This window comes from Megalobrama amblycephala, linkage group LG10 (assembly GCF_018812025.1).
Source record: "Megalobrama amblycephala isolate DHTTF-2021 linkage group LG10, ASM1881202v1, whole genome shotgun sequence".
NCBI lineage: Eukaryota > Metazoa > Chordata > Actinopteri > Cypriniformes > Xenocyprididae > Megalobrama > Megalobrama amblycephala.
In genome coordinates, this window is record NC_063053.1 from 24,376,277 (window position 1) to 24,403,397 (window position 27,121).

Here is a 27,121-nt window from a genome sequence, read left to right on the forward strand (position 1 = left end):
TCTTGTAAATGTGTACGGTTATGTCTAAAGTAAGCGTAAACAGTTGAGAAAGAACATGTGTATCAGTACATTGGATCCGTGCATAAAGCCTTAAAGTGACAGCAGCCTAATAAACCTGCTGCCGTCTGTGTGCTAAATGGTAATCAAACAACAAAAGACAAAGAAAATCACTCACTGATCTTGACTGAATACATTTTTGTAACTTTAATAAGGATTCATCTCTCTTTCTGTCTCTCTCTCTCTATATATATCTATATATATATATATATATATATATATATATATATATATATATATATATATATATATATATATATATATATATATATATATATATATATATATATATATATATATATATATATATATATATATATATAAAAGGACAGTGTTATTTTACATTTGATTTTAATTTCTCTACCTGAACTCTTTACTTGTCTTTAATAATGTTTGAAATTTTTATTATTTGGTCTAATTGCTTTTGCTGTGGTATTTTTGTTAAAACCGTATTCAAAATTTAATTTAAATGTTCTGTAGGCTGCTGATTTTTGTTCATGATATTCAGCTGCAACACAATGTTTTGCAAAATGAGACAAAATAAATATGTTTGATATCTAAATGTTTAACTCTTTTTACCTTATTACAATCAAACTGGGAATCGATAAGCAGAATAGGTATCGCTAAAATGTGCTAAAGGATACCCAACCCTAATTAAGAGAACGGTTTCCATTACTGTCATTTAGATTCTCATTTTTGCAGTACTGTAACTTTTTATTGCATTACAGTAGAAATAATGCTTTTTACAATACAATTCTTTTTTTAAAATTAATAAATAATAAAAGTAAAATTTTCAAGGCAGTACAAATATTAACATATGTAAGTATTTTACTTTTTAAAAAAATAGAGCATGTCTTTTGCGTTTTTTGACATTACAAAAATCGTAAGTCTTGCAAAATAGGCTTATTTTCATATATACTGTAGAATTTTTTCCTTTGATTGCATTTTAGTTCAATTTTGTCAATTTTGTTTTATCATAACTATTTATGACCAGTATTGGCCATTTTGCCATTTATTTCAAGGAATAGTTTAAAATAAAAATAATATTTTTGTCATTAATTAATAACCTTGCCTATTAATTACATGAAAAAAGTAAACGGTACTTTTTTTTTTTTTTTTTTTTTTTACATTTATCTTTCTATGTTTCACACAAGAAAGTTGGACTGTAGTGACTGATTACTGTAGTGATGATATTGCTCTATTTGCCAGTGCTAGTAACTCGTTTATTATACTCAACAGGATTTTGAACAAGTTTTTGGATAACTACCAAGAGGATCTGTTGCCGTGGCATGAGAGTATTGAGCCTTGCCTGTCATCTATGACAGCCTTTGTCAGTGACAGAGAGGTACTTTTCTTCATTTTACCCTATAAGATCATAATTTCATAATGGTTGTATTTCATGACTCTTTATCCTCATTTAGGTCGTACAGCAGTTCATCCGCTTCTTGTATCGACTTGCGTCTTTGAATAAAGACTATGCTGTTGTGATGTGCCGGCTGGGCACCAAAGAGGCTCTTCTCAAAGCCCTGGACAAACACAGCACCAGCCTCCTCATGGTCACGGAGCTGCGAGACCTGATCACTGACTGTGAGAAGTACGCCAGCCTCTACAAGAAAATGACCACCAGTGTGCTGGCGGGGTGTATACAGGTATAAAGTGGGCCTTTTCAAAAATAGATATTTGCAAAATTGATTAGTTGGTGAGTTGCCTGAACAACCAGTCTACCAATTAGACTAAGGAAGCCCTATATAATTACGCTGGTTTCTGGTTAACCTGACCTCGAACAGACTTGTTCTTTAGAAGGTGTTTACATAAACAGCATGTTATTACATGGTCAATAATGAGGACATGCTTTATGGTTTGTTAGACTATCAGTGTAAATAATAGACATTTACTTGATGTTCTTTAATTACATACTTCATTTCAATATCTTTAGATGGTCCTTGGTCAGATTGAAGAGCATCGTCGCAGCCATCAGCCCATCAATATTCCATTCTTTGATGTGTTCCTGCGGAACTTGTGCCAAGGTTTGTTCATAAAACACTAACTGATGTAAAGTGTAATCATTGAAGCAATAGTTCACCGAAAATGGAAATCATTTATTCACTCATTTAGTCACTCATGTCTTTCCAACTTCATTAATTTCTTTCTTCCATGAAACACATGAAGTTCGGCAGAAAGTTTAAGCTGTGCTTTTTATACAAAAGACAGTTCTGTGGTTTTTATATATATATATATATATATATATATATATATATATATATATATATATATATATATATATATACTAAGAAAAAATGCCATAAAATCTTGCATCTATTTTGTAAAAGCATGTTATAGATTTTATTGTTAAAGATTCATTCATGCATATTTATTAGGGTTGTGAAGAGACAGGTAGCTCACAAGACGAGACATGAGATTGACTGACTTAAGTGCAAACAATAAGTGCAGCCATATTCAAAGAGCAAATAGAGACGAAATTTTTCTTCAAGCATGATACAGAACTATAGCCTGACTACGTCAGACTTCCTACTTCCGCTCAATTTCATTTCGCTTCTGTACTCAGTCTGATACAGCGTCAGAGCTTTGTGTTTGCCACCGGTCTGGAAACAGCCGGGCCAATCAACGAACAGAGGGCGGGCTGAGAGCCGTGACGTAGATGCTAAGCGCCGAGTTTTACATTGTAGGTTAGAGAAATCGAAAACCGAAACGACCGCGGAAATGGGAAACGAGACACGGGATGCAAACTTCGGGATGCATTAACTTCGCATAATCTGCAAAAGTCGTTTACAGCCATGTTCACTCCGGTATTTCGCTCACATCATCATGTGTTTACAACAGGTTTACAGTGGAAGTTCAATCATAGATTTGAGTTCGATGCATGATGTCTGTGCTTCGATGCGGCTGTACAGGCGGATAACATACGTCATAACTAAACGTATCTGATTGGCTTACGGGTAACCAATGATTTTAAACTTCAGACAAGCGTCCCCTAGCGAGAGAGAAAACACTTCTCTATTATGCCATTCCAGACTCTGTCTACGAAGCAAAGTGAAGTAGCAGAGTCTGGTATTACCAGGCTAACAGAACTAAGAGATGGTTACAACTACACAGCCCAGCCTAAGACTGCCCTTTCACAATAGACTTCATCTCAAAGCCTAATCAACAACCAATGGGTAGAACCAAGACCCTGGCCTACTTTTTTTTTTCTTTTTCTTTTCTCATCTGTTACACATGGATGTACGTCACAATATGGGAGAAAATATGTGTTGATATTTCAGTTTTTTCGTGAATTTTAAGTTTTCTGAAATCAGAAGATAGCTTTGTGTGTGAAATCACCATCCACATTGTTGTATGGAAAAGAAAAGATCTGACATTCTGCCTAACATCTGTTTTTGCACATGCTAAAAACTAAATAAATTTGAATGATATGATATTGTGGGAACAATGATTTTCTTCTTGGCTGATTATATTCATTTAAATATAGTCATGTTATGTTACTAGTTACAGTTTAGGTATAACTATCCCAATTTCCTGGGATTTAGTTGAATTTGTGTGATGTTCTCCAGGCTCCAGTGTGGAACTGAAAGAGGACAAATGCTGGGAGAAGGTGGAGGTCTCCTCTAATCATCACCGAGCTAACAAGCTGACAGACAAAAACCCCAAAACCTACTGGGAATCTAACGGCTGTACTGGCTCCCACTTTATCAACATTTACATGCATAAAGGGGTGGTCATCAGGTATGCTGGCTTAGCCACTTTTTATTTCAGTGACATTTTAATGTCAAAAAATGCCACCAAAATTAATAAAATGCCTCAAATTCAATATAAAGGGGCAACAAAATTTCCCTATATGAGATTTATATTAATAAAATATGATATAGTCAAGCAAAAATCACATGAGCAAAAGTGTTGTTTTTCCTGAATATCAGCATGACTGCAGATATAATTTTGATTTTATAGAACAGTTCAAAAAACAAGGTAGAACAAGGTAACAAGGTAAACTTTTTTGGCCTAATTTCAGCAAACATTAATTTCTGTCACTGCAACTGATGAAAATTCTTTATCATTTTCTTAATTCGCAGGCAATTGACTGTGCTTGTAGCCAGTGAGGACTCAAGTTACATGCCAGCTCGTATTGTAGTTCTAGGAGGAGATGATCCCACAAACATCAATACTGAAATCAACACTGTGAGAAAGCCCTTCTCATTCATCTTACAGAGGTGATGATTGCACACTGCGCATTAAGATGATGCTTGTCTGTGTGTGTTAAACAGGTAAATGTGGCACCCTCCGCCAGCCATGTGGTTTTGCTGGAGAATATGACCCGTTTCTGGCCCATCATTCAGATCAGAGTCAAAAGATGTCAACAGGTCAGACATATTGAATGAAATGTGACTGAACTTGCCTGAAGTTCTACATAAAGCCTGAGATGCTCTTTATTCTGCCTCTCTTACATGATGTTTTTTTTTCTTCTGTCAACAGGGTGGTATTGATACACGAGTGCATGGGTTTGAGGTTCTGGGGCCTAAGCCCACATTCTGGCCAGTGTTTAAGGAGCAGCTATGCTGCCGCACTTATCTCTTCTATACTACAAAAGCTCACACCTGGTGCCAGGAGATCCTGGAGGACAAGAACCAGCTGCTGCAGCTTTTTAACAAGTGAGACCTGCTGCCATAGCTGTATTTCATTTATAGAGCAGAATTAAAAGGATGGAAGATGTTCTTACGGCTGCATTTTATGAAAACCTCTGATATTTCTGTGCATCTCTCTCTGGTCTTTAGGTTAAACAGCGCCCTGAAACATGAGCAGATGTTTGCTGACCGTTTCCTGCCTGATGCTGAGGCTGCAGAGGCTTTAGGCCGGACCTGCTGGGAAGCTCTCATCACCCCCATTGTACAGAGCATCACTATCTCTGGTAAACTTCAGTTACCTGACCAAAGTCTGGTCCGATTTTCTTCTGGCCAAGTATTTCCTACTTCACAGGAAGAGATGGTCTAATGGATATGAAGACTTCAGATGCAAAAAGTGGCATCTGAAATGTTCTTATAAAATGAGCATTTTTATCAAGCTTGTATGTTTAGGTTCAGTTATTTCACTTTAATTGCAATGAAAAGGACCTAATTTCCATTTAAAATGAAATTACTGAAACTAAACATAGGAGCTTGATTAAAAATGTTCATTTTAACAGAAAATTTCAGATAGCACTTAGAGGCCTTTGCATCTGAAGTCTTCATATATAAAAAGTGACAAACCACAGCTTTTGTTTTGTTTTTCCATACTGTTCAGGGAAGGGTTAATGTGAAATACATTATGCCATAATAATATATTGACGCTGAAAAAAAAAGTTATTCAAATAATGCTGTCACTCTTCTCAAATGTGCTTGTATCAATCTGGTGTCTCCAGTTTTGTGTGCAATAAATGTTATTTTCAAGTATGATTTGAATTAAAGGGGACCTGTTATGCTATTTTACAAAGTCTTGATTTTGTTCTTGGGGTCTACTAGAATAAGTTTTCATGCTTGAATGTCCAAAAAATATATTTATATTTTTCAAATATTTTACATTGTTGGAGCATTGTTGTCTCTATGAAGCCCTTTTTCTGTAATGTGCTCTGATTGGTTGGCTGTCAGTGTGTCATTGGTCAACCACTTTGAACGTGTTTCAGGAAATTTTCAGGGAGTTTAGAAACGGTGATATAAAGAATAACTCCCTTTGTGCTTTGTAACTTTCCAGACCTTTTTCCATGCTCAAACAACAACATTACACACTAAAGAAAATTGTAAATGTAAAAAAGCATAATAGGTCTCCTTTAAATTTCTTATCTTCTTCTTTATAACAGAGACTTCTACTCTCAGCCCTCTGTCTTGGTTGATGAATGAGTATTTAGAGAACGCTGAATCCTCCAAGAGATGCAAGAGCTCAGCCTCCATCTTCAACTCCCGTGTGCGGCGTCTCACTCATTTGCTTGTTCATGTGGACACCAGCACAGTTGATACAGAAGAGCTCAAACCTCCCATCAAATCCAGTGAGTGGCTTCAAAACTACAACAAAAAACACAATAGTTCCTTCTAGAGACTGGAGTACCACTACTGCAGGGCACTTTTATATGAATGAGACATATTTGTATATTTGGTGGTCCTGTCTTGTAAGTCTTTTCTGGTAATCCAGAGAACAGGTGTGATATTTTTAAACCACCTTCTGTGGATTGTGTTAAATGAAAGCTTCTGTATTTCAAGGTATTTTTCTTGTTTTCAGAAGGTATCAACAGAAGCAGAGATTTAAAGAGTAAGTAATAGTGTAGAAGCTAATGTTGTTTTTTTTCTTTGACTTCATTTTATGTATTTTGCAGCACCCCATCCATCTGCTCAGCTCAACTTCAAACTAACCATGACAAAATGCCTTTTATTATTTATTTAATTTATTTATAAATTAACTCTTTTATTATTATTGAGTTCTGCTGTCTTTTTATTTGATTTTTTTTTTTAATTCCTCTGGCTTCCTATTGAATTGCTGGTAGAGCTGCACAATTTGTTAAAGATAATCCACTAAAAATATTGCAATTCACAATTTGAACTGCAATACTAAAACATCTCATGTATTTGTTGCTTGGATATCAAGATATGATGGAAAAAAAGCATGAACTATATTTAAACAGTAGCTTTCATGATCACATGTGTGTTCAGATACTGCAAATTAGCAATCCTCATTTATCTCCAAAATGAGTCCTATTTTGCCCAAGTTCTGCTGCCAGTCCTTGTTACAAGAACCCAGCTTTCTTTGCATTCACATTAAAACCAAAACTTAAAGATCTATATTTGGTCCACATTAGTCTGTTTTTGTTTTTTATTTTTTTTAAATCTAGTCCACTTGAATATTATTTTGTTGTAATATAATATTGATTATTATTTAGTTGTATTTTTTTTTTACCAATCCTTTTCCTATTTTTAGTTGACTCGTCTTTAGTTGGTCTCGTCGTTCCAAATCACATAGTCACCTCCTCTGTTTCTCCAGTCCTGTGTCATTACATTACATTAGACTTGTAGTTTTAAAAGTGAAACCAAACTTTCCACCTCCCAGTTAGATAATGCTTAGAAAGTGTGTAGTAGACACAAACAAATGCCCCCCGTTCACTTTGAAGTACGCAGCAAATGCTGACCAAAGGTTTAATTAAACATCAGCCTTTTGTATTATAACAATCACACACCCATATTATGATTTTGAGTGTCACTTCACTTAATTGTGCAGCCCTAATTTCTGGCATATTACGTTGGCTGAGGTTTGGTTGGTAGCCATTTTATGTGTGTGAACATGCTTTTGACATTTGCAATAACTTGTCAAGAGTATTTATGTGCTTTCATTGTGTTACAGATGGTAAAGAGGGAAAGAATAAGGAAACGAATGCAGTAAGCTCATCTTCATCCTCTACCAAACCAAAAGTGAAGAATGCTAGCAGCATCGCAGGCATCGCTCTGTGCTGGCAGGGTGTCGTTCAGCGACAGGTTAGACATTTATTTTAACTTTGGAAAATTGTGTTAAAAGGAGCTACTACACTTTTATTTGGTAGGTGAAAGAGTAGAAAGTCAAAATACTTCAACATGCAAGTGACTAATCCTGTAAAAATGTGTGGAATTTACTGCAGAGCTCTACAGCACAAATTACACATGTGCGTGTTTTGGGTTACTTGAATAAAAAGATGTTGATGTCCATCTGTGTGTCTCAACCTAAAATTAACTGTACCTAAAGCAGATCATGTCTATCAATTCCTATAATTCTGATGTAATTTTGTTTGCCGCTTTCCAGGTAAAGTGTTTCCTAGATTCGACATGCAGCCTCTCTGACTTCGTGGAGCGTTACAGAGGTATGTTCCTACGGCTAAAGAATGCGATGGAGGAACTTTTTGGCCAGCACACGGCCTTTGTGCTTGCGCTTCGCCAGGGCTTTTCTGCTGCCTTGCTCCAGCTCTCCATTCTCACCGCTATGCACGTGAGTCAACAGGGAATACTTGCGAGAATGTCATGAAATTATGTTTGTTATTCTTTTACATTAATATTTTATATATTACATTTAATATTTTTATATTAAAGACTATTTTTGGACCATATAATATGTTTTGCATTGCAATGAGAATTTGAACTTTTTTTTTTTTTTGTATTTAATAACTCACTTGAAGGTGAGTGAACGGTTTGCGCAATACATTGACAAAATGATCCAGGAAAGTGGAGTGGACTCTGGGAATGTGGACACCTTGAACCAGCTACAGCAGTTCCTGGAGCCCATGCTGTTCCTTTCTGGTTTGGAGCTGGCCAACACCTTTGAGCATTTTTACAGGTGTGAGAACAGCTGCTAGGGCTGAGCAATATTACTAAAACTACACTATATTGCCAAAAGTATTGGGACACCCCTCCAAATCATTGAATTCAGGTGTTTCAATCACTTCCATGGCCACAGGTGTATAAATCAAGTACCTAGGCATGCAGACTGCTTCTACAAACATTTGTGAAAGAATGGGTCGCTCTCAGGAGCTCAGTGAATTCAAACATGTTACTGTGATAGGTTGCCACCTGAGCAATAAGTCCATTTGTAAAATTTCCTCACTACTAAATATTCCACGGTCAACTGTTAGTGGTATCATAACAAAGTGGAAGCAATCGGGAACAACAGCAACTCAGCCACGAAGTGGTAGGCCACGTAAAAGCGGGGTCAGCGCGTGTTGAGGCACACAGTGCTCAGGAGTCGCCAACTTTCTGCAGAGTCAATAGCTACAGACCTCCAAATTTTGTGTGGCCTTCAGATTAGCTCAAGAACAGTGTGTAGAGAACTTCATGGAATGGATTTACATTTACATTTATGCATTTGGCAGACGCTTTTATCCAAAGCGACTTACATTGCATTATACTATACATTTGTATCTGAGTATGTGCAATCCCTGGGATCGAACCCATGACCTTGGCATTGCTAGTGCCATGCTCTAACCACTGAGCTACAGGAAAGCATTTCCATGGCCGAGCAGCTGCATCACCAAGTGCAATGCAAAGTGTCGGATGCAGTGGTGTAAAGCACACCGCCACTGGACTCTAGAGCAGTGGAGACGTGTTCTCTGGAGTGACAAATCACGCTTCTCTGTCTGGCAATCCGATGGATGAGTCTGGGTTTGACGGTTGCCAGGAGAACGATACTTGCCTGACTGCATTGTGCCAAGTGTAAAGTTTGGTGGAGGGGGATTATGGTGTGGGGTTGTTTTGCAGGGGTTGGGCTTAGCCCTTAGTTCCAGTGAAAGGAACACTTAATGCTTCAGCATACTAAGACATTTTGGACAATTTCATGCTACCAACTTTGTGGGAACAGTTTGGGGATGGCCCCTTCCTGTTCCAACATGACTGCGCACCAGTGCACAAAGCAAGGTCCATAAAGACATGGATGAGCGAGTTTGGTGTGGAGGAACTTGACTGGTCTGCACAAAGTCCTGACCTCAACCCGATAGAACACCTTTGGGATGAATTAGAGCGGAGACTGCCAGCCAGTCCTTCTCGCCAACATCACTGCCTGACCTCACAAATTAGCTTCTAGAAGAATGGTCAAAAATTCCCATAAACATACTCCTAAACCTTGTGGAAAGCCTTTAGCTGTAATAGATGCAAAGGGTGGGCCAACTCCATATTAAACCCTACGGATTAAAAATGGGACATCATTAAAGTTCATGTGCATGTAAAGGCAGGCGTCCCAAAACTTTTGTCAATATAGTGTATTTTTGAAATATTTTGCTACCTTTTTATAATTTTTGATGAATTAATCATTCCTCTGGGAAAATGCAGGCTATTAATGTGGTTCTTTTCACCCCGTTTTCACGTTTTCTTCCTCTGTGTACAGGTACTATCTGGGTGATCGGTTGTTGGGTCAGGGGAAGGTGTGGTTAGAGAGTGCCGTGGTTGAGCAGATCGGAACCTGCTTTCCAAACCGGTTTCCACAACAGATGCTGACCAATCTCAGTGAATCTGAGGAGCTTCAACAGGAGTTTCATCTTTACCGTCTACAGCAGCTGGACAAAAATCTGGAGAACTTTGAGGAGGTGACTAATAAAATAATATTATGCAAGAGTGAGGAATCGGCAAATATTGTATCGCTGGCTGAGAGAGTCAGTGTCAGATTATGTTCATATAACTTTACAGTTGCTATAGTGATGATTTAAAGTCCGTGTAAAGCAATATTTAAGTATGTGTTCTGAGTTTGTCATACCACTGAAAAATGTATTAACCACCCAGCCAAATTTGAATGATAAAAAACACCAAGTAAACAAAATAAGTTATCAAAATCTTATTAATATTCTCTGCTCTCAAATGCTTGGGGGCGTGTCCACTGTCAACGTTGTAAACTCATTGGTGGGCACATACTGCTAACTGTGGCACCAGTTGTCGACGGGACAGGAGGATGAAGGCTGAAGTGGGAGATAGTCGGTTTGGCCCCATCACCAGTAACGGCGGATTATCAGTGAATCCCAGTTTGTAAAACTATCCGGTGTAAAATTATCACTGATCAGCTGATCCTCTGCTCTCCATCAAGGTGGCTCTTCACAAAATGAATCCAGCTCTTCTTGATATCGTCGTTTTATGAAATTTAAATGAGACCAAGCTGTTTTGTAAATCGTCAAAACCAGGTAATATGCATTTACGTGACGAAGGCATAGCTAGCAAAATGTAGGCTGTAGTAACTAACGATAATAACAGTAAATTGAGCGGGCGGGCCACTGATGCTAATATACTTTAGATATTAGTGTTAGGGGCAGGGCTATGCTCAGCGGCTCCATTGCATCATCGAGCCCTGATTTCAGGCCTGCCCAAAAAATCATGAACACCAAAATGGTGAAAAACTGTTTAATGGTCTAACTCAACAATTCAGTACTACATATTTCACAGTCTTTATAACGTGTTTTCAGCTATACATTTCTAGAATGTCTTTAGAAACAAATTTCTGAATTGTCTTTACACAGACTTTAAATGTTAGCATGATGCCGAGAGACTTTCTGGAAGTATGTTTCCATAAAATAAAAAAAAGTAAGTGCGACTCTTCATCTCACAATTCCCACTATTTTTTACAATTGTGAGTTTATGTGCTGTATTTATGACTTTTTTTCTCAGACTTGTGAGATATTAACTCAGAGTGGTGAGTTTTATAGTCTGAACTCACAATTGCTAGAAAAAATTGTGAGTGCTTTTTTATTCTGTGGTGGAAACGAGCTTCCATACTTTCTTCTAGAACAATGCTTCTCAAACCTGTCCTAGGGACCCCCCACCACTGCACATTTTGCATGTCTTCCTTATTGGACACACCCAGTTTGTCTGCAAAAGTCTTGCAATCTCTACCAGAGTGGAGCGGATTAATAATATTTCCTCCAGAGCGCTGAGTGCATTTCTGAAGATTCCACTCAGCTCGCTTAGTCCACTCGTCCAACCTAGAATGCTCTTAGTAATATGCTGGAATATGTGAAGTAAGCGATGGGTTCAAATATTATTTTAATTAAGTTGCGAACCTTATACATACCCTAAATGCACAGTAAACATCAAAGTTAAGAACGAAGGAGAAGAAATTGAAAGGGAGTGTAGAGAAACTGAGTTTGCAAAGATTCATTTTTTTCTAGTCATCTGATCATTGTGATGTGGATATGTTTGCACAAGCTCTGCAATTCGGCACTATCCAGTCAAGTCACATTTATTTATAGCCTACTACTTTATAAAATATTGCTTTAAAGCCATAAATATCATAACTGTTTTCTATAGGCCTACTGTAATTGAGACATTTATTCAAGAAATTCATTGCAAACAGTACGACGTATAGTATAGAGAAATTTAATGTCAGAGCGTTATTTAAGCTGTTATTCGGTGTGACCTTTTATCCTACACCTTTAACCCTTTTTATTATTCAGGTAAGGTAGGGTTAGTCAAATCTAGCCTAAACCATAAAGTACTCACCAGCCATCAGGTTGATGTCCTTCAGGAATGACGTAAAAGACCCCCTTTGTGGTTGTTCTTTTTTGACGCTCAGTTTGTAGTTTTATAAGTAAAGTCTCACAGACGGCTTTTGTAACAATAAAAATATTTATTTTATTGGTTACAATACAAAGCATTTAATGCAAGATAAAATAACTTAAAATCAGCTTAAGCTAAAAATCTTAATAATCTAGCCTTTAATCAGCAATGTTGAGCGTCCCTCGTTAGGGTTTCAGGTGTCCTTCATGCTTAATGCAAGGCAAGGGTGTCAAATTCATTTTAGGTTGAGGGCCTGATGGGAAAAAATTTAACCATGCGTGGGCCGAATTACCTTAGTGCACTGAAAATTAGCCTACATTAATATTAACCGTACAAACTACAGATTAACAAAGCTATAAAAACGCTACTCTGTGAAAACTGCCGTTTTATAGTGAAAAGACTATTACATTATGCCTAATTATGATTTTTCATGGCTGATTCCAATTGTTTACAAGTAAATTCCGGTTGCCGATATTTTAAATTTTTTTTTTAAAGCAAATTTATTTGTTGTTTTATATGCTCTATAACAGGCCAAACTGGCCTTAAAATTATGTAGCCAGCCATTTGAAATTAGAGGCAACCACTACATTTTAATAATGATGCAAACAAAGATGTTACACACATGTAGGATGAGCAGTTATTTTTTTATTTAAATTAGTTTGAATAATTTCAAGATTTAAAGCCAAAACTGAAAGATCTGACTTTTGTTTTGTGAAATTATGCAATAATTATGCTAGAAGACACCTGCATAAAACAAAAACAGCAGTTGGACTGAATGAAAATGAAATTCACTCTCTGACAGTCGGTGGCACTTATGGAATTGCGGCAATATATCGTTTCCTTATTTACCGCAGTACACATAGCAGCGCTGCGCTTATAAACACTACTGTATACAGAGGTAAGAGGGCAAGAACATGCCATCAAAACTATTCTGAAGACAGTTTCCTTTCCTACCCCCATTTCAATATTTTATATTTTTCTTCCTGTATTTCATGAACAGTGAGCTTTCTGTGCCTGTACAATCTTTTCTCTCTTTTGCATCAGTCTTTAGCGTGTCCTGTTTCTGGCCTGTGTTAACATCCTGTTTACAGACTTCGTAATATTCCCACACAAATGACATTTTGGGAAATGATTGCAAAGCAGTTTGTGTGCAAGTCCAGAATAAATCTGTTTTGATTTATGGCCGGTCGACTGATGCATCACTGTTTTCTATTATTGTTCAAATCATCCCCTGGGCTGGATTGGACACTGTCGTCGTCCGTATGTTTGACACCCCTGATCTAAGGAGTGTTTCACTCCTCAGATTACTTATACTTCTTTTTGGGGAATTCCATTTCATCCATCAACTCTTTTTTTTTTTTTTTTTTCTTGTATGATCCAATCTTCCTGTTGGAGTATCGGCCTCTGTAAATCCTGTTTAATCATCCTTCCGCTGTCACCTATGCTGTTGCGCTGTTCTTCTTCTAGCGCTTTTCCCCATCTTCATTGTAGCCTTCATTTGTTTTACCTCTGCATCTGGTTTTAACACCACCACGTCACCCCCGTGCTCCCTCTAATTAACCTTTGTGGTTGGTTACAAACATTGTTCATGAACTTAATTTTCACACCTTTTGTTCTACATAATTAACAAAGGAAGATAAATGCAGTTGTTTATACCCTACATCTATATCATTACTTTAAATTTTTTTTTAAAGTAATCATTTACTTTAAAAGCAAGCAAAATAGCATTTCTGTCATTTATTTCTATAATAATTTTTATCCAAAACACAGTGAATGACATTTTAACTGTGAGCATTACCACGGGAAGCAGGGGTGCTGGGGGTTCTGCTGAAAAAAGAAAAGAAAAGAAATAGCCGATCTCGCATTCTAGGTATTTATCAGCTACTCAGGGATGTGCTGTGATTATTTTTCCACCGATTTATAAACTTGTGTAATGAATTACAATTAATTAATTAATTAGCTCAAATTATGGGTGGAGAAAAAAAGAAAAAAAAAAATATATATATATATGTATATAATTGTATATTTTTATATATATATATATATATATATATATATATATATATATATATATATATATATATATATATATATATAAAAACAATTTTTTTTTTTTTACTTTTTTTTTTTTTTTTTTTTTAAATCATAACATGTTATGATCAATTATAATATAAATCGACCAAAAACGAATTATGCACATATATTGTGAATTAATTACAACGGATTGTAATTAATACATATATGGTTCAGGATTAGTTCTAGTTTAATAGTTAATTTAGAAAGACTAGTCTAGTTTGTCCAGCAAACTATCAGTTTTCCTTATCGACTATTAGAAAAGGAGATTATTCCTCTGGAAATAACTTCCTATTCTAGCATTAAAGGGTAAAGCAGACCAAAACGCCTCCTTGGGTGAACAGCCAATGACCAGCGTGGATTTTGAGGAGGGAAAAGTTCTTCGTCTTGTCTTGCGGCTCAATTTGCATTATTTATGATGGTTTCAGAATTGGTAACTTTTACTCCAAAAGAGCTTAGAAATAGACTAATGCATGGTATCGTAACAGAACATACATGGTTAAAGCATCCCGAGAGGATTCATTTAAGACTATACATGACCAGGTGAAAAAGATATAAAGACAGAGATGCACTCTTACACTCGCATATAAAGGTTTGGGGTATAACTCACACAACTATAGTCGTAACTTAAATGAAATACATGCTTAAAACTGAAATACAGACTTACAGGATTACATTTTAATCATATTTTAATGAATGTGACTTAAAGAGAGTCCTGGTATGTTCTTCTGTGTGTGTGTGTGTACGTGTATTGGAGTTTGACGACGTCTGGAATGTGGACACATGGCTTAGTGTAATTCGATCTGCATTGATCGCAATCGTTTGAAGTCACAAGGGAGAGATTTGTGGGTGCTGGTGGTCCATCGACACGGCCATAAAATGTGTCGAGTGGGCTGTTAATGTCAGCCAGGCCGGAGCCAATGTGAGATTTATAAACAAAGTTCAAGAAGTTAAAAATGTAACGAAATTTATAGTTGACTTGCTAATCTGATCCTGTGCAGACGCTACACTTGTGACAACACCGGTGTTACCGATTACACTGCATATTTTACAAGAAAGGGACCTGCGGGATCCCAATCCCAATTCAGCCCTCTACTCTGTAGGACAGTGGCCCTCAGGGACTGAATTTGCCCATCCCTGTTCTAGAATTACTTGGTCCTTTTAAATAGTTATTTTAATAGTGCATTTTGTTGTTCATCATGTTTTGATCAGATGATGGATGAAGATGTAGCTGAACCCGAGGAAGAGAGTGACGTGAAAGTGTTGGTGTTGTCCCCACGTTGCTGGGTTGTGTCAGCTCCTTGCTACCTCGAGAACCCCAGCAAACACTTCCCTGCTCAACTCTGCAATTACCTGGCTGAATTCACTGAGTTTTACACCAACGGTTAGTTGAAATTCCACTGTACTGATATGTAATCTCTTGCAATACGCATGATACAGTTGGTAGGACATCACCATGATTCTGTTGTAGTTTGAATGTTAATCTCTATGTCTGTCCTGTAGGTCAGCGCATGTATAGCTTGACCCACAGTAAGCCACGCCGGCTGCAGTGGACGTGGCTTGGCCATGCAGAGCTTCAGTATGGCTCCTGCACTCTCTACGTTTCCACACTGCAGATGTACATCCTGCTACAGTTCAACCAACATGAGGTATTCTTTCAAAATCAATACAAACCTGGACATGATTGAATCTTAATATGAACTAGCTTCAGAATTGTTCACTTTCTTCCTTTTCTGCAGGATGTGAGTGTGGAGATGCTGCAGCAGGCCACGGGTCTCTCCCCTGCTATGCTGAGCCATGCCCTCAAACCTCTCACTGCAGAGAAGGGGGTTCTCACTCACACCGACTGTAGCCAGGACCCCATGAAAGGTGAGAACATCAAATAAAAATCCTCCCTTGATTTTTAAATATGATTCTTCATTTTCTTGCTTAGGATACAAAAGGGAAAGTATTTTTAGGAATCATATACACTACAGTTCACCAGTTTAGAATGTATTTTTTAGTTATTTTAAGTCTCTTATTCTCACCAAAGCTGCATTTTATTTGATCAAAAATACTGTTAAAACAGTAATATTGTGAAATGTTGTCACGGTACCAAAATTCCAGTAGTCACTACCAATACCATAAATATTTTATAGTTCTTGGTACCAATTTCAGTACCACAGGAAAATCTGTTGGAACTATTTTATCTAAATAATGGTAATCTAAATGATAAGGTGGTTAAATATTGTTTTTTTTTAAATAATATTTTTTTATTTCCACACAAAGATGCGTCATATAGCTTACCGCTCTGCGTTTTGAGAGGGGTGTGGGACATGAGCAGGAAAGAGAACATCTCTTTTATAATATCTTCATGTTATCTCCTAATGTTACAAGCAACTAACACTAAACGGTCTGAAAAACGAGTTTTGATTTGCGCTGCCAGAGAAAGCGAAACTAAAATAGGGCCCTATTTTAGTTTCCGGAATCGCGGAATCCATTCATAAAAACGGAATTTTACTATATAACGCAGAATGTCACGGAATTTGTCAAATTTTTGATGAATGAATGAAAAGCAGGTCAGTACACTTAAATTAAATCGCGATATAGACTAGTGTCTGAATATTAAACTGCAAAAAGACTATTTAAACATGAATCCTGCATGCCTGTGTGACTCTGAAATGAATGATGCGGAAGCGCAGTTTCACTTACCTCACACACACTCGCGCGGGGCGCACGCACGCTGAAGCACATTCAACGCTCGCAGTGTTTTCATCCTCTGTCGCCTCACGAATTCATCTCCAGAGCCGCTCTGAAAGTCACTTCATCAGCATTTAACCGCTTCAGTTGAGAAAACTACCGTCATAAACACAGACAAACTCCAAGCTCTAGGCAAACCGTCAAAATAAAAGTTCGATTTAACTTGACAGAAATATATTACTGTTGAACAGTAGAATTTAGATATTTATATATTTAATTATTAAAATATATTTTTAAAAATAATCTGTGTTTCTTCCATGTTTTAATTTTAACAGTAAAGCTCTGTTGTGCAGCACATTGTTTGACAAAAAAGTTTAATTTCATGATTAAAAGATAAAATAAATGGTATGCATTCATTTGATTGCCAGAAAAATTTAAATACACAACAGAACTTCTGAAAAAAAAATAATAAAAATATATTAATAAATAAATAAATTTTATAAATAAATATTGTTGTTTTTAAGAATTCAATTAATTAGACATGCTTTTTGATTATTAAAATGGATTAAACCATTAAAATGGAATACAGAAAACAGAATTTGGTAAAAATAAAATTTGAGGGGAAAGAATAAAACGTTTATCATGGGGCCCTAAATTTATTTATTTTTTTGTTAAACTTTTATTAAGTTGTTGGTAAATTGGACAAGATTCATTTTTTCAATTAATTAGACATGCTTTTTGATTACTAAAATTTAATTTAACCATTAAAATGGAGTCAAAAAATAAAAAAAACGGAAAAAACGGAATCCAGAAAAATTAAAATGGAATTTGGGAAAAAATAAAACAGAATTTGGGAAAAAATAAAACGGATTTCATAGGGCCCTACTAAAAATCACTGGCGTGTGTGAAACGCGCTATACAAATAAACTTGACGCACCTTATAACATCTAATAACAAGCGCAAACTGTGTTAAATAGAAACCGACATGCAAGCATAAAGTTTTCTGTCCTACGGTGTTTCTTCTACTTTACCACGGTAAAGAATGCAAATATAATAGGCCTAAAAGTGAACGAAATGAAGAAAGGTTTAATAATCACCTGCGTGAGTGAAGATTTAGGAACAGAAACATGTCCATGTTCAGTGAAATAACTAATGAAATATTGTTAAATTCTCTATAGGGTGACCAGATCGTGATTCACAAAACAGAATTCAAAACCTCAACAAAGCTTAAATTTATGGATTCGTGTACCTCTCTCATTTGGCATGAAAAAAAAAAATGTTTCCATGGCTGCAATGTCACATTTAATTGCTAACCTATTAGCCTATTTCTTTTGTAAACAATGCTTTGTGTTTCACTCGTGTCATATTCACGTAAATACGGGCACAGCCCTATCAGTGGGTACCGAATATATCCGGATACTCGGTACTCCCGGTACTACAGAAATGCTGGTATCGTCACAATTTCAAAATTTCAGTACCGACTTGGTACCGAAGTACCGGTACTTTAGACAACACTATTGTGAAATATTATTACAGTTTAAAATAACCATTTTCTATTTTAATACTTTTAAAAATAAATTATTCCTGTGGTCAAAATTGAATTTTCAGCAGCCGATTTGAAGTTCAATAATGAAGTTCTAAATCAACTGAATTGAGTCTTTCAGTTCAGAGTATTGAATTCAGAATTAAAACAATGCTTTTGAATCTAATTGGAAAAAACGCTGTGATTAACTTTTCAGGGGTCCTGAGATTGAACAAGAAGTCCCTCTCGCTGAGCTCCGAGAGAAACGGTTACCATTACCTGCTTCCCAAGCAGACCTACCTGAATGTGGATGAAGATGCTGCGCTCACACTAGAGAGGAAGAGGAACTACGTCTACTGTCTCATTGTGCAGATCATGAAGAATGAGAAGGAGATGCATATTGACAATTTGGTGTTTAAGGTAAAGTATGGATCTGCAAAAGAGTGCATGACCTATAGTCAGCCTTTTGAATTAATAAAAAAAATTGTTAAAGATTTGATACAATACTCACAAACCTGTTAGGATCATGTCCAGATCATAGCTCATCCCAAAATCAATAGGTACTACGTTTTGCATGAGGCCTATTTTATTACTCTTAATTTTGGTAGTCATCATTTTCATGGCATTTAAGCATTGTCCTCCAATTTCTCATTACTGTAATACAAAAAGAAAGTAAATTATTTAAAAATAGATAGCATTTGTTGTAGTGCTTTTGATGCCGATTAAAATAGGGGTGTGACAAGACACTTAGCTACGAGACACGAGAGTGGGTTTACGAGAACGAGAAGGTTTTTGCACAGTATTTTTAAGAAATCCTCAATGACAAAATTCATGACTGGAAAAATTGAAGTAAGCTCAAGTGAAAACAATTAGTGCAACCAAAATCAAAGTACTCTCTCAATATTTCAAAGTGCAAACCAGAGCAAAGAGGTGGTTACAACTACACAGCCTAGCTTAAGATTTGGTATGATATTGGAAGACAGGCTATTGTATTTAGCCTAATTTGCGTGCATCAGGGAGCTCGCGTTTTACGTTCACATTCGTGATCGCATGTACTCTGTGTATAGGGAGCGACAATGCTGAGTGCGCATTCTACAAGATAAGACATTTATCAGACACTTAAGCTCTATTGCTCAAACGAATCCTCCACCATGGTCTTGTCAGTCATCTCGCCTTACTCTTGTCACGTGATCAGTGAACTGTGATTCCTGCTGCACTGTGTGCGAGACTGCAGCTCGTGCTGGAAAAGCAGAGCAGATGTTTACAATTGAAACGACCGTTATCCAAATGAATTAAATGTTTTTTATTTCTATAAAAAAGCAAAAAACGACAGTGGAGGCGGTGCCGATGTGGGCACCGTAATGTAATGTAAACATAGCAGTGGTATATTCTATGCTAATTTCACCCTCACCCCATGGCGATATTGCAAGGCAGCTTTTCACCTCAAAGAGAAATCTTAATATTGTAAGATCTCGTGGCACGAGATCTTGTCACACCCCTAGATTTAACTAATTTTTACACTGAAAGAATATTTTGTGAAATAAATAAATGGTAATTTTCATGAAAATTGTCGTCATTCAGATCTAATAATCCTGAAAGTAGACTTTTGTTTTTTTATGGAAAATATAATTATATATAATTTTCTTTTGATTTTATTAATTATGAACAAATGTGATCATTGAAAACAAACCACACGCGTGTAACTGAAGATGAGAGTTTTTGTGCTTTTTGCGTGTTTCTTGTGCTGTTGCAGGTGTTGGACAGGTGTCAGAAGCAGGAGGCGAGTCGGACTCGCGCCACGGTTCGCTTCAGCTGCAGCACTACTGACGTGCTGTCCTGCATCATGCATGTCATCAACAAAGGCTACCTTCGACGCAACGAGGACAGCCCACACATCGTGGAGTTCTTGATGGAGGACCCGTCCACACCTAGAAAGGGCCAGGCGCAGTTCTCCTTTAAGATTGACGGGAAAAAAAGCTCTGCAAGCAGCGGCGGCAGCAAGGCCGACACCAGGTGTGCAGATGACCCTTAACCCTTGAACCCTAGACCCGCGTGCAAGAAAGGAGGCAAAGAACGTGGCTTTCATTGAAGTTTTTCCCCTCTCAGGGCTCTTCTTTTTCTGAAACGAGAGATGCACTGATGTCAAACAGTTGCTCTCGTCGGGGCAAATAGCTTGTCTGTCCTGTTTCTTTTTTTTGTTGTAAGCTCCTTAAATTTCCTGTGTGTGCTGCTCCGTTCCAAAACCTAGTGAGCTGCCTACCTAGATGCGCTTGTGATGCTATTAGGAAGATATGCAGCATGAATAACAATGTTTTGTCGTTAACTAACATCAAGCACTCTTGGAATCAGTTGTGTCCCATGCAGAGAGCTGTTTGTGGGATATGTGGAGCTGCTGTGCATGTAGAGCATCCAAATCATTCAAGAGATTTTGTGTGCCATAGAAGGTAGCTGCCTACGTCAGCAGCAGACAGCAAGGCAGCTCAATGGTTTTCGGAACAGTCTTTGCGAGGCAGGATTTTCACTTTGGCACAGGAAGTGGTTTGCTGCTTGTTTTTACTTTATCTGTTTTGATCTGGTTTAACATCTGCAGTTGCACTAACTTTGACCTACGCAAAGACAGAGCTGGTCCATTCCTCATGGGTCGGTGTGAATACTGGCGTCAGCCAATGGAATGCCTTAAGAGATGCTCTTTTTCTTGTTGTTAATAGCACTAACATTTGTGATCATCAGTGGACTGAAATTCAGTTCCGTTATAAATTGGAGGCGGCTCATTTCCTGCCTGTGCCGTAGTTGAAGGGTTAGTTTAACCATTTTGTCATTTACTCACCCTTCGGTTTGTTCTCCCATAAGACTTTCGTTCATCTTCGGAACACAAATGAAGATGTTTTTAATATTATCTCATCCTTTTGTCCCACCATTGAAAGTCCACACAACCAAAACTTTCATGTATTAAAAAGTACAGAAGGACATCATATTAATCAAGTGGTTTAATCCAAATCTTCTGAAGAGATGCAGATTAATTCACATATAATCATTGATCAATGCACATACATAGATCACATCAAACATGGCCAGTTGCAGCTCAACTGTATTTGAGTGACAACATGCAAAACCTCATTGGTTGTTGCATGTCAAACCAAGAGTGTTTGCACTTCCATTAGCCATATTCAGTTTGCTTTGTGTGTTAATTAATGTTCATGTATAAAGGCTTCATCTTCAAAACACTTAAGGATATTTGAACAGAAGTCTAATGGCTTTGGAACAACATCTGAATGAGGAAGTGATTCGGTTTTGGGTGAACTATCCCTTAAGGAGTCTGTCTACTAGGAAATTGTTCTTTTTTTTGTCCACTTTTTTTTTAAAATTTAATACTTATGTTTCTTCAGCACAGAATTTTAGCATAGATATGCTAGATGTGTTGAAAAAGGTGATTTAAGGCATTTATGTTTAATACATAAAAAATAAAGACATTTTAAATTTTGAATCATGTTTGTTGCTCATTTATTCTATGTAAAAAGAAATGAATAATTTTATTTCAAGATTTAGGTGTATGATTCAGTGTTATGTAATTCACAAATTCATACTTGCCTAAAAGAGTTTTTATCCCTAAATGTAATTTGTATATTAATTTTAAATCTTATATTATTATTATTATTTTCAAAATAAACAAATTATATTTATACATTTATACAGAGGAATAATTATTTTGGTACCTTTATTATAAACTGCTGTATATCAAAAATTTAAAATCTATATTTGCTCAGGATAAATGTTCAATAAATGTTGTAGATTTTATAGTAATAAATATTGATGAGTAAGTCCACATGGAACAGCACTGCAGAGTTCCACAGAATTAAAAACTAGTCATTCTTTCAGCTACCAATGAAAGTCTAGTACTATTAATTTCCATCTTATTCCATGTTGTACTACTTCGTACCATTAGTTTCCATGTCTAAATCCATTCCACAGACTTAAACTCACCTAAAATCAGCACTGCTAATGTGGAAAGGTCTGCAGATTCTGTCTGGGCCTGCTGTTAAGAATCAAAATGCCCTTCCCTGAGAAAGTCTGCAATGCTATATCCCACAAGTCCACATAATGACATTTTGTGTGTGTGTGTGTGTGTGTATATCTCCCTCTGCAGCCTGGGAGGCCTTATAGTTCCCCCGCAGCATACGGAGGACGGCGTGCTGGAGGCTGTGCTGTTCTCCATGGGTCGCACAATGACTCAAGAGGAGGTCAAGCAGCTGATGCAACGCACTGTTCAGCAGGTGGCGGGAACCCTGAGCCTGGATTTGGACCGGGCCGAGCACCTGCTCATGCACTGCAAATGGAACGTGGATTTGTTGATCCAGCGGTACACTGACGACCCAGACGCCCTGGTCCTGGCTGCTGGCCTCAAGATCCGCAACCCCCAGCCGGCCCCAGGCCCTGTGGCCCAATGTCCCGTGTGCCTTTCCCAGGCCAAAGAGAGTGACCCCCCTCCCATGCTCTGCTGCATGCATTACTGCTGCAGGGTGAGTGTGGGGTTAAAACCTTCCCAGAATACACTACTGTACAAAAGTTTGGGGGCAGTATGATTATTTGTTTATTTATTTATTTTTGAAGAAATTAATACTTTTAGTCAGCAAGGATGCATTAAACTGATCAAATGTGACAGTAAATACATTTATAATGTTACAAAAGATTTCTTTTTCAAATAAATGCTGCTTTTATAACTTTGTATTCATGACAAAAATGAATCACAGTTTCCATAAAAGTATTATGCAGCACAATTGTTTTCAACATGATGATAATGAGAAATGTTTCTTGAGAATCAAATCGGTATATTAGAATGATTTCTGAAGGATCATGTGACGCTGAAGACTGGAGTAATGATGCTGAAAATTCAGCTTTGATCACAAGAATAAATTACATTTTAAACTATATATTCAAATAGAAAACAGCAATTTTAAATTGTAATAATAATTCAGAATATTACGGTTTTACTGTTTTGTTCATATAAATGCAGCCTTGGTGAGCATATGAGAGTTCTTTCAAAAACATTAGAAAAATCTTACCAACCCGAAACTCGGTTTAAAAAAAAATAAAAGCCAGTGCCTATATTTTATGTAAAGCTATGAAGCATGATTTTCTAGATGCAATTGCTAGTCGGTTGCAGGTAGTATTAGAGGGAGGGATATTCTCATTTAATGAAGCATTTGATTCTGTTTAGTGCAAGTAGATCACAAATATTTCTGGTCACGAGATTAAGTTCACGAGAACAAGACGAGACAAGATTTTTACACAGTATTTTTAAGAAATCCTCGATGAAATACATGACTAGAAAAATTTGAAATGTTTAACTAATCATCTTGTAATAAATGTAATTTCAGTTCTACTTTTGAGTATGAATTATCATATGCAGTAAAAGACAAAAATACTCAAGCACTGTAAAATGATTTCACAATGATGATGTCACAAACTCAACTAACTGGCTTCTCTCCTGTATGACTTCATATGAGTCTCTTCAGACCTTAGAACTGTACATGATTTATGAGCTTCTACAACTTTTTCCACAAATTGATCATAGAAATAAAAACAGTATGAATAAAAATGAATAACAATTTAAGATAGCTTTCATAATGGGATATAGTTGCATGCATCAGGGAGATCTAGTCACACCCCTAGTATTGGTCAACGTTTGTGACACTATGCTGAACTGTGCATTTAAAGTTATTGTCATGCCATTTCTGTTTCCCATTAGTCCTGCTGGCAGGAGTACCTCACTGCTCGTATTGAACAGAATCTGGTCATGAACTGCGACTGTCCAATCACAGACTGTCGGGCTCAGCCGACCTCAAAGTTCTTCAACAACATCCTCACTGATAAGGACACCATTGCCAAAGTATGTGCAGTGTCAACACATACTCACTCAGTGGGTTGAGGGACCTGAGAATGAGTTTGTATCCTGTGCTTTTTCCTGCAGTATGACAGCGCCCTTCTGCGAGGCTTCGTGGAGTGCTGCTCCAACCTGACCTGGTGTACCAACCCTCAGGGCTGTGACCAGATCCTGTGCAAGGAGAACATTGGTAGCATGGGCACCTGCTCCAAGTGCTGCTGGTCTTCCTGTTTCAGCTGTAACTTCCCAGAGGTGATCTGCTTATGTGTCATCTCAGTTCATCACATGTTTTCTCATATGATGGTAGCACAAAGAGTCATCAGTTTATCATCACATATCAGCACAAGATTATCTCATGTTTTTTATTAATAGCAACTCATTTTATTTGAGAACATTCCATTCTCTTATAGCCCTCAACATACAGTGGGTACGGAAAGTATTTCACTCTTTGTTATAATTGCAGCCATTTGCTAAAATCATTTAAGTTCATTTTTTTTCCTCATTAATGTACACACAGCACCCCATATTGACAGAAAAACACAGAATTGTTGACATTTTTGCAGATTTATTAAAAAAGAAAAACTGAAATATCACATGGTCCTAAGTATTCAGACCCTTTGCTCAGTATTTAGTAGAAGCACCCTTTTGATCTAATGCAGCCATGAGTCTTTTTGGGAAAGATGCAACAAGTATTTCACACCTGGGTTTGGGGATCCTCTGCCATTCCTCCTTGCAGATCCTCTCCAGTTCTGTCAGGTTGGATGGTTAACGTTTGTTGGACAGCCATTTTTAGGTCTCTACAGAGATGCTCAATTGGGTTTAAGTCAGGGCTTCTGGCTGGGCCATTCAAGAACAGTCACAGGAGTTGTTGTGAAGCCACTCCTTTGTTATTTTAGCTGTGTGCTTAGGGTCATTGTCTTGTTGGAAGGCTTCCGTCGGGCCACTCTGCCATAAAGCCCCAACTGGTGGAGGGCTGCAGTGATGGTTGACTTTCTACAACTTTCTCCCGTCTCCCGACTGCATCTCTGGAGCTCAGCCACAGTGATCTTTGGGTTCTTCTTTACCTCTCTCTCCAAGGCTCTTCTCCCCCGATAGCTCAGTTTGGCCGGACGGCCAGCTCTAGGAAGGGTTCTGGTCGTCCCAAACGTCTTCCATTTAAGGATTATGGAGGCCACTGTGCTCTTAGGAACCTTAAGTGCAGCAGAAATTTTTTTGTAACCTTGGCCAGATCTGTGCCTTGCCACAATTCTGTCTCTGAGCTCTTCAGGCAGTTCCTTTGACCTCATGATTCTCATTTGCTCTGACATGCACTGTGAGCTGTAAGGGCTTATATAGACAGGTGTGTGGCTTTCCTAATCAAGTCCGAATCAGTATAATCAAACACAGCTGGACTCAAATGAAGGTGTAGAACCATCTCAAGGATGATCAGAAGAAATGGACAGCACCTGAGTTAAATATATGAGTGTCACAGCTAGTGATCGACCGATATTGATTTTTTATAACCGATACCGATACCAATTATTTGCATGTTTATTTACCCGATAACCGATATGCAGAACCGATATTTATTTACTGTTATACTTCTGTTTTTGACAATTATTACAACACAAATGAGCTGAACAAACCATTTTATTTATAACAAATCACTCCCTCCTTACTTGTCAGTTGGCATTTTATGACCTAAATTTAATCTAACGTTAAATCATGAAATGCCAACTGACAAAGTGCTGTTTGACTATAACTTAATCAACTGCGATCACGCATGGAGATAATAAATAATTAATTTCCACAAAGCGGTAGGCTATATTTATATGTGTATTAGCGAAATAATTGTTATATAGTAAATGATAATATAATCTAGGGTGTTTAAACAAGATAATCTTGTCAAAAGTTTCATTCAGTGGCCGTGCTTAAGCCTCCTGATCATCCGTCAGTTGCTAAGCAATATGAACGAACTTTTTCTTCTAGACTAATGGTGAGCAAATACAACAGATAGAGAATTAAATTCAGCGCTTTTATTTTCAACATGCACTCATTCATGTCTGTTTTATTTAATTCATGTAAAGTTACGTCTTTATTGGGGCAGGACATGACGAATTACACTATGTGACTCAATGAGTTCGTCTCAATTGTTTAGAAACAAGCTGCATAAATTAACTATATCAGGAATTAATGTCTCAGATCTCATTTGTGCATGTCTGTTATGTTAAATAAAGTTGATTAATTAAAGCAAACCAAGTAGAACATATACTTTACCTGTGCACTGAGTTGTTGACTGATCTCCTCAGACGCCCGGGCTGCAATGGCGGAAATCTCAAAACGGCCACAAGATGGCGCCATAAATCGGCGAATCCGATATTACAAAACCGATACCCGATTATGGAAAAATGCTTAAATATCGGGAAAAATATCGGTAAACCGATACATCGGTCGATCACTAGTCACAGCAAAGGGTCTGAATACTTAGGACCATGTGATATTTCAGTTTTTCTTTTTTTAATAAATCTGCAAAAATGTCAACAATTCTGTGTTTTTCTGTCAATATGGGGTGCTGTGTGTACATTAATGAGGGGAAAAAAATGAACTTAAATGATTTTAGCAAATGGCTGCAATATAACAAAGAGTGAAAAATTTAAGGGGGTCTGAATACTTTCCGTACCCACTGTACACCGTTAAATAAAGCTATAATATTTTAAAAATTTTGTAACATAAATTGTTTATATTCACATTGATTATACTTTATTAATTTAAATAGATAGAAATAGAAATCTTCCACAGTGAATAATGGAAATTACAAGGAGGTTACATGAGTATTGGAAGATACACCCAATAAGCTTTAAAAGTAAGCCATGGTTTTATGAAATGATTGAGATTAACGTCTGTGTT

The 27,121-nt window shown here is 37.1% G+C and overlaps 1 protein-coding gene across 3 annotated transcripts in view; it reads left to right on the forward strand.

Annotated features, from left to right (window-relative positions):
- The window catches only part of LOC125277195 (cullin-9), a 62,176-nt gene that overhangs the window by 27,277 nt on the left and 7,778 nt on the right, over nucleotides 1–27,121 (forward strand). Inside the window, exons 13-34 of one of the 3 annotated variants that reach the window (XM_048205521.1) lie at nucleotides 1,297–1,402; nucleotides 1,479–1,706; nucleotides 1,994–2,084; nucleotides 3,627–3,798; nucleotides 4,143–4,248; nucleotides 4,335–4,430; nucleotides 4,543–4,718; nucleotides 4,842–4,975; nucleotides 5,900–6,085; nucleotides 6,316–6,345; nucleotides 7,429–7,559; nucleotides 7,861–8,043; nucleotides 8,231–8,388; nucleotides 9,928–10,126; nucleotides 15,366–15,537; nucleotides 15,657–15,802; nucleotides 15,893–16,022; nucleotides 18,572–18,774; nucleotides 20,108–20,367; nucleotides 22,499–22,871; nucleotides 24,101–24,241; nucleotides 24,323–24,487. In XM_048205521.1, coding sequence (XP_048061478.1) covers nucleotides 1,297–1,402; nucleotides 1,479–1,706; nucleotides 1,994–2,084; nucleotides 3,627–3,798; nucleotides 4,143–4,248; nucleotides 4,335–4,430; nucleotides 4,543–4,718; nucleotides 4,842–4,975; nucleotides 5,900–6,085; nucleotides 6,316–6,345; nucleotides 7,429–7,559; nucleotides 7,861–8,043; nucleotides 8,231–8,388; nucleotides 9,928–10,126; nucleotides 15,366–15,537; nucleotides 15,657–15,802; nucleotides 15,893–16,022; nucleotides 18,572–18,774; nucleotides 20,108–20,367; nucleotides 22,499–22,871; nucleotides 24,101–24,241; nucleotides 24,323–24,487 — 3,586 coding nt within the window. The remainder of the gene's footprint in view (nucleotides 1–1,296; nucleotides 1,403–1,478; nucleotides 1,707–1,993; nucleotides 2,085–3,626; nucleotides 3,799–4,142; nucleotides 4,249–4,334; nucleotides 4,431–4,542; nucleotides 4,719–4,841; nucleotides 4,976–5,899; nucleotides 6,086–6,315; nucleotides 6,346–7,428; nucleotides 7,560–7,860; nucleotides 8,044–8,230; nucleotides 8,389–9,927; nucleotides 10,127–15,365; nucleotides 15,538–15,656; nucleotides 15,803–15,892; nucleotides 16,023–18,571; nucleotides 18,775–20,107; nucleotides 20,368–22,498; nucleotides 22,872–24,100; nucleotides 24,242–24,322; nucleotides 24,488–27,121) is intronic. The other 2 variants (XM_048205522.1, XM_048205523.1) reach the window with 2 other exon arrangements.